General features: G+C 40.3%; 1 protein-coding gene across 2 annotated transcripts in view; it reads left to right on the top strand.

Moving 5' to 3' along the window:
• The window catches only part of DIAPH1 (diaphanous-related formin 1), a 173,711-nt gene that overhangs the window by 81,032 nt on the left and 75,306 nt on the right, over nucleotides 1-17,373 (top strand). For both annotated transcript variants that reach the window (XM_006891133.1, XM_006891132.1), the window contains 7 exons: nucleotides 2,489-2,605; nucleotides 3,147-3,262; nucleotides 4,209-4,273; nucleotides 4,948-5,127; nucleotides 6,299-6,925; nucleotides 13,176-13,290; nucleotides 13,776-13,784. In XM_006891133.1, the coding sequence (XP_006891195.1) occupies nucleotides 2,489-2,605; nucleotides 3,147-3,262; nucleotides 4,209-4,273; nucleotides 4,948-5,127; nucleotides 6,299-6,925; nucleotides 13,176-13,290; nucleotides 13,776-13,784 (1,229 nt within the window). The remainder of the gene's footprint in view (nucleotides 1-2,488; nucleotides 2,606-3,146; nucleotides 3,263-4,208; nucleotides 4,274-4,947; nucleotides 5,128-6,298; nucleotides 6,926-13,175; nucleotides 13,291-13,775; nucleotides 13,785-17,373) is intronic.

The raw sequence follows: 17,373 nt of genomic DNA on the forward strand, positions 1-17,373 counted from the left end.
CTCTATGAGATGGATTGATTCAGTGACTGGGGTAATCGGGATGGGTGTGTCAGAGGCAGTGCGATTGGCACAGGATAGAGCAAGGTTTAGGGCTGTTGTACATAGGGTCGCTATGAATCGCAAACGACTCGACGACACATAACAACAACAACAACCACCTGTGTTTTATTGACTATGCAAAGACATTTGACTGTGTGGATTATGACCAACTATGCCTAACATTGAGAATAATGGGAATTCCAGGGCACCTAAATGCTTATATAACATTAATACCTAGAGTAAGAAACTTGTCTAAACAGAACAAGGAAACACTGCATGGTTTAAAACCAGGAAAGGTGTGCATCAGGGTTGTATCTTCTCTCCATATTCATTCTGTATGCTGAGCAAATAATTCAGTAAACTGAACTTTATGAAGATGAGTGTGGCATCAGGATTGGAAGAGGCTTGTCAACAATCACTGTGAGGCAAATAACACAGCCTTGTTAACTGAAAGTGAGGAGGACCTGATGCACGTGTTGGAGAGGATCAAGGATTCAGTATGGCTTACATCTTAACAGCACGTAAACAAAAATCTTGACCACTGGACCAATAGGCAACATCATGATAGATGAAGAAAAGATTGAAATTATCAGTGATTTCATCTTACTTGGATCCACAGTCAGCACCCTTGGCACCAGCAGTCAGGAGATCGGGAAATGTATAGCACCTCTACAGATCTTAGTGGGGCAGGCCCTGGAAAACTCTGAAGGTCTTTCTGGCCTAGACATCTTGTTTCTTTAAGGCCTGTGCTCTGCTCAGGGGTACGGATATCCCAGTAGTTCATTTGGAAGATCCACAGGGCTCAACACACTTGAATACTTGTGATAGAAGGGGGGGGAAAAAGACCCTTTGGGAATGACATTAATATAATTTACACTCACTTTTCTTTCAAAAAAGGAATTTTTGTCACATAGTCCGTAGAAGCTTGCCCAGCTAACCCAAAGTCGGCACATCTCAGGTGATTGAATCCATGATGCCTCAGGAGAAAGCTGGAGAGTGTCCTTGCTTGTGATTTACAGCCTCAGAAAATCCCCCTAGAGGATCAGCTGTGATTAAGTTCCAAACAGACTGCAGTAAGAGAGAGGATGAGGTAGCTCTAGTGACTTAGTCCATTGGACAATCTCTCTCTGGTAGTTCAGTCCATCAGCAGCTCTCTGGAAAGATGGACTATCTTCTCCAGTTGAATTTAGAGCCTTGGAAACCTGCTGGAGGCTTAGGCGGGAGTCAGTTCTGACTCAACGGCAGTAAGCTGAGTATTCTTTTAAAATGGGGTTTGGGCAATTTGAAATATATAATGTACATGTAGGTCTGTATGTACTTAAATATACGGAAAGGGAGCTCTGGTGGCCTCGTGGTAAGGACTGCGCTGCAATCCCAAAGGCATGCAGTTAAAATCCACATCAACTGCTCCATGAGAGAAAGATGGGCACTCTCCCATGCAATTAAACTGCCTCTCAAAACCTGCTGGAGGGTCAGCTATGGTTCAATTCCGACTTGAGAGAGCACATTAATAACAGTATATAGAAAGGACAGAAATGGCTAAAAATAAATGTAAAAAGTAGATTTAGCCAGTACAGAAAATGGGGACCCTGATGACCGAATGTTAAAAAAAAACAACAAACTGCACTATGATCCTAAAGGCACTTGGTTCAAATCTATCGGCTGCTTTGCAGAAGGTTGAACAATCTTCTGTGTGATTATTGCCTTTGAAAACCGGCTGGAGGGTCAGCTGCGGGTTGTTTCCAAAGGTACAAAAGAACAACAACAACATAGCATTGGGAAAGTCTACTGTCAGAGATGTCTCCAAAGTCTTGAAGAGCAAGGATACCAGTTTAAAGACTAAGTAATCTGTGTCTGATTGAAGCCACGGTCTTTCCAGTCACCTGCTATGCATCTGAGACCTAGACAGTGAATAAGGATGACAGGAGAAGAATCTCTGCTTTAGAGTTGTGGTGATGGAGAAGAGTGCTGAATATCCCATGGACTGCCAAAATATCAGGTACATCTTGGCAAAAGTGTAACCAGAATGTCCCTTGGAGACAAAGATGGTGAAATTTCGTTTCACATATTTTGGACAAGAGGACATCATGCTTGGAAAAGTGGAGGGAATGAGAGGAAGACCCTCAGTAAGATAAGTTGATAGTGTCTGCTGCAATGGACTGAAAGGGGTTAAGGATGATACAGATGGCACAAGATAGAGTTCATATCTGTTCATAGAGTTGCTATGAGTTGTACTTGACTTGATGGCATTTAACAATAACATCAACATACAGGTTGATCTTCAAGCCAAGTACTAGGAATCTTCTATCTGTCTACCACCCATCTAACTGTAGGAGGAACAATTGTTAGGATAGAAACAGCGTTTTGCTCTTTTTTTCTAGCTTCAAGAGTTTTGTAAGCCACTTGTCAAAATAGTTCCGAAGTATTTACTTTCCTTAGCTTTTCCCACTGACTTCAGTGACGTATTCCAGATTCTCTTAAACACAGTGAAGGATTCAAAGGCAGAGCCACTTTTTCTGTCTATACTGCAGCACCTGCTCTTGGTCAGGAATGACTATGAAGCCAGGTAAGATGGAATACTTACTAAGTTTTGAATTGGAGCCTAGATGAAGAGAGCAACATTTTTTTAATTTTCTGTAAAGGGGAAAAGACAAGGATGAAAAATTAGATTAGAAGAATAGTCAACTCTTCCTTTAATCCAGCTAAAAAGTATCCCTGTGGGAAAAATTAGAAAGCGTATGAGGTGAGATACCCTTCCTTTTCTTCAAGATGATAATGGAGGCAGATGACAATCAAATTCCCTGTGGTTGCTTCAATACTGAGGCTCAGCTGTAACATTTATCCATAACTAGGAAGACTGAACCAAAGTTTTGGATGAGAAAGAAAGGCATTAGGAGGCAAATGGCAGGAATTATTTTTATTATTTGAAATAGATGCTATGGATGGGGACAGTTTCCTAGCAAGGCACTAATACTTAAATTAAAGTTATGAAAAGATAATTTTGAGAACACTTACCGTCCTCTCTCTCTTATCAAATAGTATTTTTCTTGACCCTAAGTACTTCTTTTTAGTTTTCCTTTGATAACCCTCTCTTGTTTCTTCTGTAGACCACAGTACTATAAGTTGATTGAAGAATGTATTTCCCAGATAGTTCTGCACAAGAATGGGGCTGATCCTGACTTCAAGTGTCGGCACCTCCAGATTGATATTGAAGGCTTGATTGGTAAGCATGCTCTTTTTTTTTTAAGCATGCTCTTTCATCTGACTTCTCAAAAAAACTGCCTCTGTCTTTCAGCTTATAGCTTTCTTTTGGTGCTAAGATAGATTTTTCAGTATCTTCACTTTTCACCAAACCTTTTTCTTTTGACCTTTCCAAGGTCATAATTATGTCTGTGTTAGGAATATAAAGACCTTTAGTTTCTTTTTTTAATTTATTTTTTCTTTCTTTTTCCTTTAGTTTATTTCTACATAAATATCACATTATGAAGGAGCTTTAGCTATTATCTGTGACTCTTCTGATATAAGAGATAGTCCATGAAGATATTCTTCATGCCACCCAGTATGGTAGCCTTACTACTCAGCATATATATATATAATTTATCTATTTAATTTCATTTTTATTTCTTTGTCTCCTACAGAACATTAAGGATAATGAAAATAATGAGAAAGACAAAAGACTGAACTTTGATTGTATTGAAAGACTGAGCTAAAAAAGAGAAGACAGCTATCTTAGTTATCTAGTAATGCTGTAACAGAAAGACTGCAATTGAGTGACTTTAACAAATGTATTTTCTCACAATTTAGGGAGCTAGAAGTGTCAGTTTATGGTACTAGCTAAAGGGGAAGGCTTTCTCTATCAGTTCTGGAGGAAGGTCCTAGTTTTTCCTGAGCTGCTGCTCCTGAATGATCTTCATGTGACTTGACATCTTTTCTGCCATCTCTGCTTCTAGCTTGCTTGTTTAATCTCTTTCATATCTCAGAAGAAATTGATTTAAGATGACAATCCTTCATTAGTCCTGTTGCATTAACATAATAAAGACAACTTATTGTCAGATGGATTATGACCACAGATATAGGGATTAAAATTTTTTTTATTTGGGGGGTGGGGCACAATTGAGATTCATAACAACAACAGATTTGGGAGCTATATTAATTATTATTCTTTTCAGACCAAATGATTGATAAAACAAAGGTGGAGAAATCTGAAGCCAAAGCTACAGAGCTTGAAAAAAAGGTATGAATGAGGTATCAAAAGTGTTGATTTAGGGTATCTCTTTTTTAGGAGGATGATATTTCTGACATGTGAGACATTTATAACCTGTCATAGTTTGAGTGCCTTCAGCACATAACCGTTGTTATAGGACCAAAACTTTCCCAACATAGTTTGCCCATAAAGGAGGTGATGTGACTCTGATCATGAAGAGCTAAGGACTGACTTGCAGAGTTCTTGAACCCCTGTTTGGCAAGGAAAGACAAGTCATAGTGATGGTTCTCTCAGGATTGCTTGGCACTTTGTCAGGCCTCTTAGTGGGAACTTGAATAAGGCTACATTTTGTTTCTTTTTTTCTCTTTAGTTGTTAAGGACTATTATTGTAGCTGGAAGGTTCTTGATCCAAAAAACCATTGAAACCTTACCACCATAGCTGTCCTGTTTAAATGTCTTTTTACAATCTTAAGTTTTTTAATAATTCCAAAGGTAGGAAGACCATGGAAATTGTCCATTTTCCCTTTTACCTTGATTTTAGTGTCAAAATCCTGGTGCTTTTTGTCCTCAGGCATTACCTGAGGTATTGGTTAGTGAGCTCTATAAATCAAGTATTAGCATAAACCAGTAAATTACAGAGATTAAGATATCCTTTTTCTATGAGCTGGAGACTTTATTAGGATTCTAATTCCTTTCTCCTTTAGCTGGACTCAGAGTTAACAGCCCGACATGAGCTCCAGGTGGAAATGAAAAAGATGGAAAGTGACTTTGAGCAGAAACTCCAGGACCTTCAAGGAGAGAAAGAAGCATTGGATACTGAAAAACAGCACATTGCCACAGAGAAGCAGAGCCTGGAAGCAGAAGTGGCTCAGCTTACAGGAAAGGTAAAGTGAATTGGGGAGGCTGAGTGCATTAGTATGAGCATATCTGGAGCAGGAGACAGTGATTTCACTCAGAGGGAACCTTCAGCTACTAATAGATTGTGTGGTGCTGCTGTTTGCCCTCGAGTCGGGGCCAACCCATAGCTGACCCTCCAGTGAGTTTTCAGAGGCAATAAATCACATGTGAGGAGACTGCCCATCCTTCTCCTGCAGAACAGCTGGTGGATTTGAACCACATGCCTTTCGGATCACAACACAGCTTTTTACTGCTGGCCCTCCAAAGCTCCCTTAGATAGTGCATAGTGTTCCATATCATTTGCTATTTATTTTTTTTTTCTTTTGGAGTTAATATGATGTAAAATTTAGACAATAAAGAAAAACAGAGTAAAATTAATCAATTGCTGTACCTTCTCAAAAATAAAAATAATGTTTGTTAAGTGCCATTGACTTGTAAATAGTTCTCTAATAAATTTAGGAGTAAAAAGAAAATAAACTTTTCTTAAATCTGCTAATTTTGGTTTATTTTCATCATCGCTGGGCAGATTAATACTCATCTAAACACACACACTGCAGTTATCAGTATTTAAATGATAGGGAGCTCTGGTGGCTTAGTGATATGGAGTTGCACTGCCCACCCAAAGGCATGCTATTAAAGCAAATCAGCAGCTCCAAGAGATGAAGATGGACAGTGTGCGCTCTTGGGATTTACTGCCTCTGCAGGAAAGCATGCTGGGGGGTCGGCTGAGTCTGTTCCGACTCCACAGTACGCAGTAACAGTATCATGCATAACAACCACATAATGACCACTTATGTTTATTTATCATTATAGAAATATAATTATGTTTATATCATTACATAATTGCTTGTTAGCACATATATTGACTATATAACTAAAACATTTGATTTGCTTGGGTTTTATATTTTTTTTAAGAAATGGCAAAGGCTGATGTAAAGGTTGAAATTGCCTTTTCAATGACATAAAGGTCTGAATTCTAGTTTTAGATTTGCCATTAGATAGCAGTATTACGTTAAATGAGTCATCTGATATCTGTGACACCTCTTAGTCCTTTCATGCATAAAATGAAAGGTTTGGATCAAGTCTTTTCTTTGGTTCTTTGAGCAATAGTTCCTGAGATGAAGTGAGATTTGTTCACTTTGATGTCTCCTTCTGTAGATTACCAAGCTGTCAAAGGAACTGGAAGATGCCAAGAAAGAAATGGCTTCTCTCTCTGCTGCAGCTGTGTCCAGCACTGCTAATATTCCCTCTGCCCCTCCTTTACCTGGTACCTCTGGCACTGTTTCCTCCCCTGCACCTCTTTCTCCTCCTGAAGGTAGTGCCATTTCTTCTCGATCAACTCCTCCCCCACCCCCTCCTTTACCTGGAGATAGTGTTATTCCCCCACCCCCTCCTTTACCTGGAGCTGGTATTATTCCCCCACCACCTCCATTACCTGGAGCTGGTGTTATTCCTCCACCTCCTCCTTTACCTGGAGCTGCTGTCATTCCCCCACCTCCCCCACTGCCTGGGGGTGCTAGCATGGTCCCACCCCCTCCACCTTTACCTGGAACATCAGGGATGCCTCCTCCTCCTCCTCCTCCTCTTCCTTTTGGTTCTGGAATACCTCCACCTCCTCCTTTTCCTGGGGGTCCTGGCATTCCCCCACCTCCACCTGGAATGGGTATGCCTCCACCTCCTCCCTTTGGATTTGGAGTTCCTGCTGCCCCAGTTCTGCCATTTGGATTAACCCCAAAGAAACTTTATAAGCCAGAAGTGCAGCTCCGAAGGCCAAACTGGTCCAAGGTGAGTTTATTTTCATTATATCATTAAGTCTCAAAAAATCCACTTTTAGTTTCCTACTTTGTGGTTTTATACATGAATTGGAAGTTGTCAGAATTTAAATGGAACACATACAGATCTTAGGCATTGGTGAGTGAGCTGCAACATACTGGCATTGGCCACTTTGACTTGGTGGGTTCCTCATAAGAATATGCCCAAAGGAAGTGAAACAAAGTTTCACCATCCTTGCCTCTAAGCAGCACTCTGGTTATACGTGCTTTAAGATAGATTTATATGTTCTTTTGGCAGTCCTTGTTATATCCAATACTCTTTGCAAGCATGACAAATCAAAGGCATTGATTTTTTTCACTAGTCTTCTTTGTTTATTGTCCAATTTTCAGATGCATAGAAAGTAATTTAGAAGACCATGGCTTAGATCTAAGTGCACTTTAGTCTTTAAACTGACATCCTTGCTCTTAAGTACTTTTGAGAAGTTCTTGACAACAGATTTTTCCCAATGTATCATGTCTTTTGATTTCTTGACTGCTGGTACCATAGATAGTGATTATGGATTCAAGTAACATTAAGTCATTAACAACTTCAGTCTTTTCTCCATCTCTCACAGTAAAGCCTGTTCTTCTAGTGGTGATGATTTTTGTTTTCTTGATGTTGAAGTGTAACCCATATTGAAGGCTATAGTCTTTGACCTCCTATAGTGTAAGAGCTTTAAGTTTTCTTCACTTTTTTGCAAACAAGGTTGTGTTATATGCATAACAAAAGATGAAAGGTCGGAGAAAAAGAGGAATCCCCTCAAAAAGATAGATTTACACAGTTACTATCACAATGGACTTGAGCATGACAGAGATCCAGAGGGTGGTACAGAATAGGGCAAGGTTCACCTCTATTGTGCATAGGGTTTCTATGTGTTGTCGTTGACTTGACAGCACCTAACAGCAACAACAGTGATGAATGTTGAAGAGGGAATAGCATCATATTCATCATCAAAAAAGAATGATTCAAGATCTCTCCTAAAGTATAATTTAGTCAGTCATAGGATGACTTCCGTAACTGCATATAGGAAAGTCTCATTGTATGCAAATTTATGCAACAACCACTAAATCCAAAGATGAAGAAATTGATGAATTTCTCCCAACTTGTACAATCTGAAATGGATCAAACATGAAATCAAGATGTATTAATAATAACTAGCTATTGAAATGCAAAAATCAAGAATGAAGGAGAATTGATTGTTGGACAATATGGACAATAGAAACAAGGCTGTAAATTGCATGATAGCATTTTTTTTATGAACTGCTTATTCATTGCAAATACTTTTTTATTTATTTTTTTAAATTTTTATTATTTTTTATGTGTATACCATTAAATCGGATCTGACTGGTACAGGAGGAGATTGCTCCTCCTTCTCCAGCAGAGCATCTGGTGGATTCGAACCGCATACCTCTGGGGTTGCAGTGCAAATACTTTTTTAAAAAACCACAAAAAAACCCCACATAAATGGCAGCTATACACATGGATGTCCCTGAGAGAAAGACACAGAAATCAAATCAATACATCTGTAGAAAGATATATTGAAGAAGCTCAATGTCATCTGTCAGAACAAAGCCAGTGGCCATCTGGAACAGACTGCTGATTGTTTATGTTGTTGTTATATGCTGTTAAGTCTCTTGTGACTGACTCATAACAACTTTATGCACAATATCTCTGAACCCTGCCCTATCCTGAGCCAATCTCACTGGCTCTAACACACCTGCCCCTCTTGCCCCAGTCAATATGTCAATCTGTCTCATCTGGAGTCTTCCTTCCTCTCCTGTGTTGTCCCTCCACCCTTCTAAGCATGATATCCTTCTCTCAGGATTGGTCCCTCCTGGACATATGCTCAAGGTATGTGAGACAGAACTTCAAAGTCCTTGCCTCCAGAGAGCACCTTGGTTAGACCTGTTTGTTTTCTTGATAGTCCATGGTATGTTCAATATTCTTGTCCAGTACCACAACTCAAAGGCATCAGTTCTTTTGTCATGCTTATTCATTGTAAGTAAGCTCAAATTGAAGCTGAAGAAAATGAAAACAAGTCCTAGAGCCAAAACTTGACTTTGTTTATATTCCATCTGAATTAAGAGATCAACTCAAGAATAAACCTCATATATTGAACACATAGTGACTGAAGTTCAGTGCAAATACCTTTTCTTTTTTAAAAATTTTTTTTTTAATTATTTTTGTGTGCGTGTACCATCAAATCAGATCTGACTGGTACAGGAGGAGATTGCCCCTCCTTCCCCGGCAGAGCATCTGGTGGATTTGAACCATGCACCTCTGGGATTGTAGTTGCAGCTTCTTGCCACTAGGCCACCAGAGCTCCCTGCAAATACCTTTTCTAAAAGATGACTTTACATGTGGATTTCATCCGATGGGCTACATAGGAGTCAGACTGACTACATTTATGGAGAGGGTGCAGCTGGAGTGCCCTTTGGAGGCAAGAATGATGAGGCCTTACCTCACATACTTTGGACATATTGTTAGGAGGTGTTATTCCTTCGAGAGGAACATGATGTTGGGAAGGGTAGAGGATTGGTGAAGGAGAGGAAGACCCTCAACCAGGTAGATTGACAAGGTAACTTCTGGAATGGGCTCTTGTGTGTCAGAAAGTATGAGGATGGTGCAGGAATGGGCTAGGTTCAGATCTTTTGTTCATACGGTTCCTATGAGTCGTACTTGACTCCATGGCACCTAACAACAACAGTGACTAAAGAATTATGGGAGGATATCATACATCAGGAAAACAGAAAATCATTAAATGACAAAGAAAGTATCAAAAGAAAATAAAAAGAATGCATAGAGTCATCAGATCAAAAAGAATTGTTTGGTACTCATTTTAGGAAGTAGCATATGACCAAGAACCAGTTGTACTAAGGAAGTCCAAGCTGTACTCAAGCCATTATAATAAACAGATTCTTGGAATTGATGGAATATGAGTGTTTCCAAAAATATGCAGTATTGGATGTGCTAACTCATGCAAAGGAATTTAGAAGAGAGCCAACTGGAAAAGATCCATGTTGTCCTCATACCAGTACTGGTAATCCACCAAAATACAGAAGTTACTGAAAAATATCAGTAATACCACAATGCAAGTAAAATCTTGCTGAAGATTAATAAAAACCAGCAGGAATGATACATCAGTAGGCAATTGCCAGAAATTCAAGATGGATTTTAAAAAAACAAAGGAAGAGAGGTGTATAATTGCTGTTGTCAGATGAATCTTAGCTGAAAGCAGAGAGTATCAGAGAAGTGTTGTGTTTTGTTGACTATGCAAAGTTGTTCAATTATGAACACTTGTTTTCAGCATGTTATCAAGAGGTGCCAGTCCCTGAAGGGGAACATCATACTTAATATAATGGAGAACCAGTAGAAAAAAGAAGACAAGATAGATTGGCACACAGTGGGCTTCAGCATAACAGCCATTGTGAAGGTTGTGCAGAACCAGACAGTATTTAATTCTGTTGTACACAGGATCTCTGTGAGTTAGTCTGGATGTGTTTCATTAACTATGCAAAAGCATTTGACTGCGTGGATCACAACAAATTGTGGCTGACATTGAGAATGGGAATCCCAGAACACTTGACCATGCTCCTGTGAAACCTATACTTGGACCAGGAAGCAGTGATCAGAACAGAGCAGGGAAACACTACATGGTTCAAAATCAGAAGAAGAATGTGTTAGGGATACAACCTATCTCCATACCTTTTCAATCTATATGTGGCACAGATCATTTGGGAGGCTGGGCTCTATGAGGAGGAATGTGGCATCAGGATTGGAGGAAGACTCATCAACAACCTATGTTATGCAGATGACACAATATTACTTGCTAAAACTGAAGAGGATTTAAAGCATTTGCTGCAGAAGGTCAAGGACTGTAGTCTTCAATATGGACTGAAGCTCAATATCAAGAAGACAAAGATACCCCTGGACCAATTGGCAGCACCATGATGGATGGAAAAAAGATTGAAGTGGTTAACATCTACAGCTTGCTTGAGTCCATAGTCAACACTCTTGGCACTGGCAGTCAGGATTCAAAAGACAAATTGCATTGGGAAAATCTGCTGTCAGAAACCTCTCCAGAGTCCTGGAGACTTAGGTGCACCTGATCCAGCCTATATACAGTCTTTGCAGTTAACTTGCTATGCAGCAGAAAGGTGGACAATGATTAAGGAAGAATTTATTCCTTTGAGTTGTGGTGCTGAAGAGCATTGAACAGACCATGGACTGTTCAGAGAACAAACAGGTTGTCCTGGAGAGGGTGAAATCAGGTTGTTCCTTGGAGGCAAGACTTTTGAAGCTCTGTCTGACATACTTTCAGCATATTGCCAGGAGGGACATACTTTGGTCATGTAAGGAGAGACCGGTCCTTGGAAGGGTGGAGGGAAAACACAGGCGAGGGAGACCCTGCATGAGATGGATTGAAACAATAACTGGAGTAATGAGGTAAGTGTGTTGGAGGCAATGAGATTGGCTCAGTATAGAGCAGAGTTCAGAGCTATTATTGTTCATAGGGTCTTTATAAATTAGTCAGCTCAGTGGCACAAAGCAACAACCAGGTCGCTCCAGTGACTTAGTGGTAAGGAACTGTGCTGGTAAACAAAAGGCTCAAATCCATCAGTTGCTCCATGGGAGGAAAAAGGGTAGTCTCCTCCCGTGTGATTTACTGCTTATGAAAACCCATTGGAGGATCAGCTGTGAATCAGTTCCAGTTCTATGGTATGTAACAGAAGAGAGGATTGGGGGGGCGGTGGGTAGGCCACAATGCTTCTGAAACTATAGAATTTAGAGTTAGATATAGGATATGGAACACTGTTGTTGTTGTTGTTATGTGCCATTGAGTTGCTTGCGACTCATAGCGACCCTATGTACAACAGTCCTAAACTCTGTTCTGTCCTGTGCCAATCTCATTGTCTCCGACACACTCATCCCAATTACCCCAGTCAACAAATCAATCCATCTCCCAGAGGGCCTTCCCCTCCTGCACCTGCCCTCCACCCTCCAAGGACCGGTCTCTCCTTACATGACCAAAGTATGTCAGATGAAGCCTCAGAATCCTTGCCTCCAAGGGGCATCTCGGTTTAACCCTCTCTAGGATGAATCTGTTTTCCTGGCAGTTCATGGTACCCTCAATACTCTTCTCCAACACCAAAGCTCAAAGGCATCAATTCTCCTTCTATCCTTCTTAGTCATTGTCCAACTCTCTGACGCATAACAAGTGATTGCAAAGACCATGGCCTGTATCAGATGCACGTTAGTCTCCAGAGAGACATCGTTGCTCTTCAGTACTTTAGAGAGGTCCCTAACAGCAGACTTTCCCATCACAATGCGTCTTTTAATTTTCTGGCTGCTGGTGCCAAGAGTTTTGATTGTGGAGCCAAGTAGACTAAATCTCTGAACAATCTCAATCTCTTCACCATCCATCCTGATGCTGCCAATTAGTCCAGTGGTGAGAATCTTGGTCTTCTTGACATTGAGCCTTAATCCATATTGAAGGCTGCAGTCCTTGACCCTTTGCAGCAAGCGCTTCAAGTCCTCCTCAGTTTCAGCAAGCAGGGTTGTGTCATCTGCATAACGCAGATTGTTGATTGATCTTCCACCAACCTTGATGCCGCATTTCTCCGTATAGAGCCCAGCCTATCGTTGATCTTACATTCAAGCAAGATTCTGCTGAACATTATCCAAAAACGACTGGAACAGCACATCAGCAGAGAACTGCCAGAAGTCCAGTCTGGGTTTAGAAGGAGTCGTGGTACTAGGGATATTGTAGCTAATGTTAAATGGATCTTGGCTGAAAGCAGGGAGTACCAGAGGAATGTCTATCTGTGCTTCATTGATTGTGCAAAGGCGTTTGACTGTGTGGACCATAACAAACTGTGGCTGACTCTGAGAAGAATGGGAATCCCAGAACACTTGATTGTGCTAATGTGAAACCTATATTTGGACCAGGAGGCAGTCATCAGAACAGAGCAAGGGAACACTGCATGGCTCAAAATTGGGAAGGGCATATGCCAAGGATGTGTCCTGTCTCCATACCTTTTCTTATGGAACATTACTGAATCTAATTCTTAAGAAAGCAAACATATCATTTGATCTTAACCATGAAGAGCACAGGTATTCTGTGTGTCTCAGGTTAGTGCTAAATCTAGCCAGACACCTCTCTTCAGCTTTTGGAAAGTACAGAGCTGTTTAGTAATTTTTAACAATGTGCCCTTGTCCACAGTTTGTGGCAGAGGACCTCTCCAAGGAATGCTTCTGGACCAAGGTGAAGGAAGATCGTTTTGAGAACAATGAACTCTTTGCCAAACTCACCCTTACCTTCTCTGCCCAGACCAAGAGTGAGTACCTTCCTCTTTTGTGAAAGGGTCAAGTTTAGGGCTTAGAATATCCTTTGTCATAAGTGGGTTTCCCATTGCCTTCCCTTCTCTATGTAAGGGCAGAAAGGGATTGTTGGGTAGAAGATAAATGAGTTTTCCTGCTGGTATAAAAGAAAATGTTTTCATACCCTGGGATAATGAATGGGGTTGGGAGAGATACCTGGGACTAGGTATTTTGTATTGATAGAACACATAAAGATGTAAGACTGAAGTGACAGAAATTCAGTTGCACCTATTTACATTATTCTATCAGCTGGGTTCTGATACTGCCTTCAGGTGCCAGCTCCAGGCTTGGGTGCTTAATAAAGGTTGAACAGACTCTTTACAGGTCAAGTGGTTGAGTGGCTGACTACAGAAAACCAGTGTGTGATTTTGTTTGTTTCTTTCTTCCATTTTCTCCAACATTTGATGCTCTCTCCTTTCTGGCTGGCCCTTCGCTCTTACAGCTTCCAAAGGTAAGAATACAGAAGTCTCAATGTTAAAGTAAAGGATGAAACACATGTAAAGAAATTTCTCATCAGAAAAATGAGAGCAGATATTGGGATTTATTTCTCTTTGCTAGGTTTTGTTTGACTTTCTGGAGCCCAGAAGGACCAATCAATCTAGTGTTAACTAATACAGAGGAAAGTTAGTTTAAGTTGAAATGACCCTGGACTCATTCTTTCCTTGAACATTAAGTGAGAGACAGCTTAAGTAATGATGTCACGTTTGTGATGTATTTTACAGGTTTGACCTAGCCACCTCATGGGATAGACAGGATTTACAGACTAGGAGCTGTATGAGCTTGCCCTGTCATAGACCAGATCTGGTGTCTTGATTCCTGGTCCATTTTTGTTACCTAAACTTTTATTTTTCATTCACCTTGTTATGTTCTTCTTTGTTTTAGAAGACTCATCTTTTGTGTGCCCTTTCATCACTTCCTTTTTCTAGTGGCCTTTTGAAAGCCACTTGTGTTTATTTCCCCTAAGGGGTACCTACATTTGAATGATCTTGTCATGTATCTAAAGATATTCTATCTCCATCTCTCGCTCTCTCTCTCTTTTTTTTTTTGCATTTCTGTTTTCTTTGAAGGTTTTTTTAATAACAGAAATTAAGTGTAACCAGCATCCCCGTAAATTAGCATTGTTGAAGACCTTCTTCCCCCACCCCTCACCCCCCACTTGCACCAAGTGATTTGTGTCACTTTGTTCCATTTAGAAGCCTAGTAGATTGCTAGATGCCTCTGGTAGCTCTTAGAAATGGAGTGAGGGTAAAATCACATTGCTCAGTATTGCTTTGTTTCTTTAGCATTTATGGCAAAATGGCCTTTTCCCTCAGAGAATTGTCACTTTCTTAGCTAGAGTCCAGTTAAAATACTCTGTGAAGGTGCCAATTTATACTATTCTATACCTCTGGAAACTGAGCTTTGAGAAACTATAGTTATAGTAAGGCTTCAGGTCTTTTGTTCATAGGGTTGCTCACTATGAGGCATGCTTGACTTGATGGTAATCAACAACAAAAACATGAAAGCCTAGTTAGCAATAAAAATTAAGTCAAATGACTTCCTAACCTGTGAGATTACAGAATTTGTCCTTCTTTTGGCTTCTGATTTAAGTATGTTTCTCATTGTGTGGCTCTGCATTCTAAAAGTGCATGTGTATATATGTACACAGATGGAACCCTTTTCTCCCTCTCTTACCCTTGTCCTCTGTTTATCCTGTATATTTGTATTCCTATTGATATAGCTGAGGGTTCTGCAAGTCTGTAGTCTTCCTTGCAATTATATTCACATGAATTGGTCCATAATATTTTTTAAAATACCTAACAAGACTTAATCTGACCATTTGTAATATCAAGCCCGAGTTCTCTAAGAGGTTACGCAAGAAAATGCTTTTTTACTCATTAAAGATTAACTTCTGAGCAGCTTTGACTTTTTTTTTTGTGGAGATGACCTGTCTTTGTTGCTGGGGGGCAGGTGCCCAGGAGCTCTTGGTGGGCGCGTAGGCTTCCTCTTCACCATCACGGGCTTCTTGCTGTGCAGGATGGCACGGACCCTGTGCATGGTGGCCATGGACAGGTCAGGCCGGCACTTGTTCTCGCGGATCATGTGGCTGATGCTGCTGAGTGCGGCCGGGGCGTTCTTGTGAATGGTGATCCACACGTAGGAGGTAGCTTGGTTCCTCTGGCCTGACCTCTGCTTCACCACCACCACAACCCCCTGGTTGTTGGGAGGACCAGCTCTATCCCCACAGTTTTGCGGTGGATCAGCCTGTTGTAGTGGAAGGATTTTCTGGCTTTGAGGTTATTGGGCTCAGTGCTGAAGGTCAGCTTGTTCCTCTTGATCAAGAAGCTGCAGCGGTTAACACACGAGCATCCATTGCAGATGGGCAAACATGGCAGTAGGTTCTCTTGCTGCGGCAGCTGGAGGCAGAAAGAGCTTTTCTTTCTATCTTTATTTTTAATAATCTCCATATCTTACTTTGAAAAGAGTAAGTATAAATTAATCAATTTCGTTTAGTAGCATTGTTGATATTCATATCATAATCATTATCACAAGTGGTGGAGGTGGTGTTAGGTGCTGTCAAGTTGAGTACAACCCATAATGATCCATGAACAACAGATCAGAACCTTGTCCCATCCTGCACCATCTTCACCCTTCCTGACACATTAAAGCCCTCTGTGTTTTAACCAGTCAATCTACAAAAATGATTGCAAATCAGAAAACTCTCAGGCCCAAACTTAGCATGTGCACATTCCAAAATTGACTAAAAGAAATTTTTTGACTGATATTTAAAAAATTTAAAGCATAGAAGTTTATTTAGAATTTATTACATTTTCATGTAAGAGCATAACATTTTTAATGGCTAAATTAAAAATGGTATGTTTTTAATAAAACAGGCATGTTTCCTATTAAAAAAAAAGCCCATTGTGGCAGTCACCATGTCAGTCTACCTGAATGAGGGTCTTCCTCTCCTTCGCCATCCCTTTTCTCTCTGTGCATCCTGTCCCTTTCTAAGGAATAGCCTCTCCTAGCAACATGCCTGAAGTATGTGAGGTGAAGCTTCATCATCTTTGTCTCCAGGAAGCGTTCTGGCTGCACTTTCTCCAAGACAATCTTGTTTGTTCTTTTGGTAGTCCATGGGATATTCAGTGCTCTTCTCCAATACTAGTCAGCTCAAAGACATCAATTCTTCTGTCATCCTTATTCATTGTCCAGCTCTCAGATGCAAAGCAAGTGATTAGAAAAATTGGAAATTATCACAAATACATTTGTTCTATTCTGGTCAAGGGAAATTCTAGCTGGATTTTCAGAATCTTTAGTTTTTGTTAGGCCTTTTATTTATTTATTTATTTTAAATTTTTATTTTATTTTATTTTTACGTGTACCATCAAATCAGATCTGACTGGTACAGGAGGAGATTGCCCCTCCTTCTCCATTTGTTAGGCCTTTTAGATGTTAGATTGTCACACTTTCTTAATTTCTCTGTGAGCACTTGAGAAGGTGTTCTTAAAAGTTACTGAAGTGGGGGAGCTCTGGTGGCCTAGTGGTAAGGAGCTGCAACTACAATCCCAGAGGCACACAGTTCAAATCCACCAAATGCTCTGCCGGGGAAGGAGGGACAATCTCCTCCTGTACCAGTCAGATCTGATTTGATGGTACACTCACACAAAAATAGTAAAATAAAAAAAATTAAAAAAAAAAAGTTACTGAAGCGTTCCCAGTTTTCCAGGAATCTTAATTCTTAAAGGTTTCAAGAAATTCTTAGGAGAGTCGTCCCCCCTCTATTAGTTCCAAGTCCTTAATGTTTATCCATCTTCAGCATTTGTCAGTAGCACTCAAACACAGCACAATAGTCCTACTTCTTGTCAACCATATTGTAGCTATACAATCATACCTTGTTTTATTATGCTTTGCAGATACTGTGTATTGTTTTGGATTTTCTTATAAATAGAAGATTTAACCAACCCTGCATTGAGCACTCTCCTAGCACCATATTTCCAACAGCATGTACTCACTTCATTTCAAGTTCTCTGTTGTTTTTTTGTTTTGTATTATATTTTTTA

Source organism: Elephantulus edwardii, unplaced genomic scaffold (genome assembly GCF_000299155.1).
Source record: "Elephantulus edwardii isolate Elephantulus edwardi_28Jun2011 unplaced genomic scaffold, EleEdw1.0 scaffold00095, whole genome shotgun sequence".
Lineage (NCBI taxonomy): Eukaryota > Metazoa > Chordata > Mammalia > Macroscelidea > Macroscelididae > Elephantulus > Elephantulus edwardii.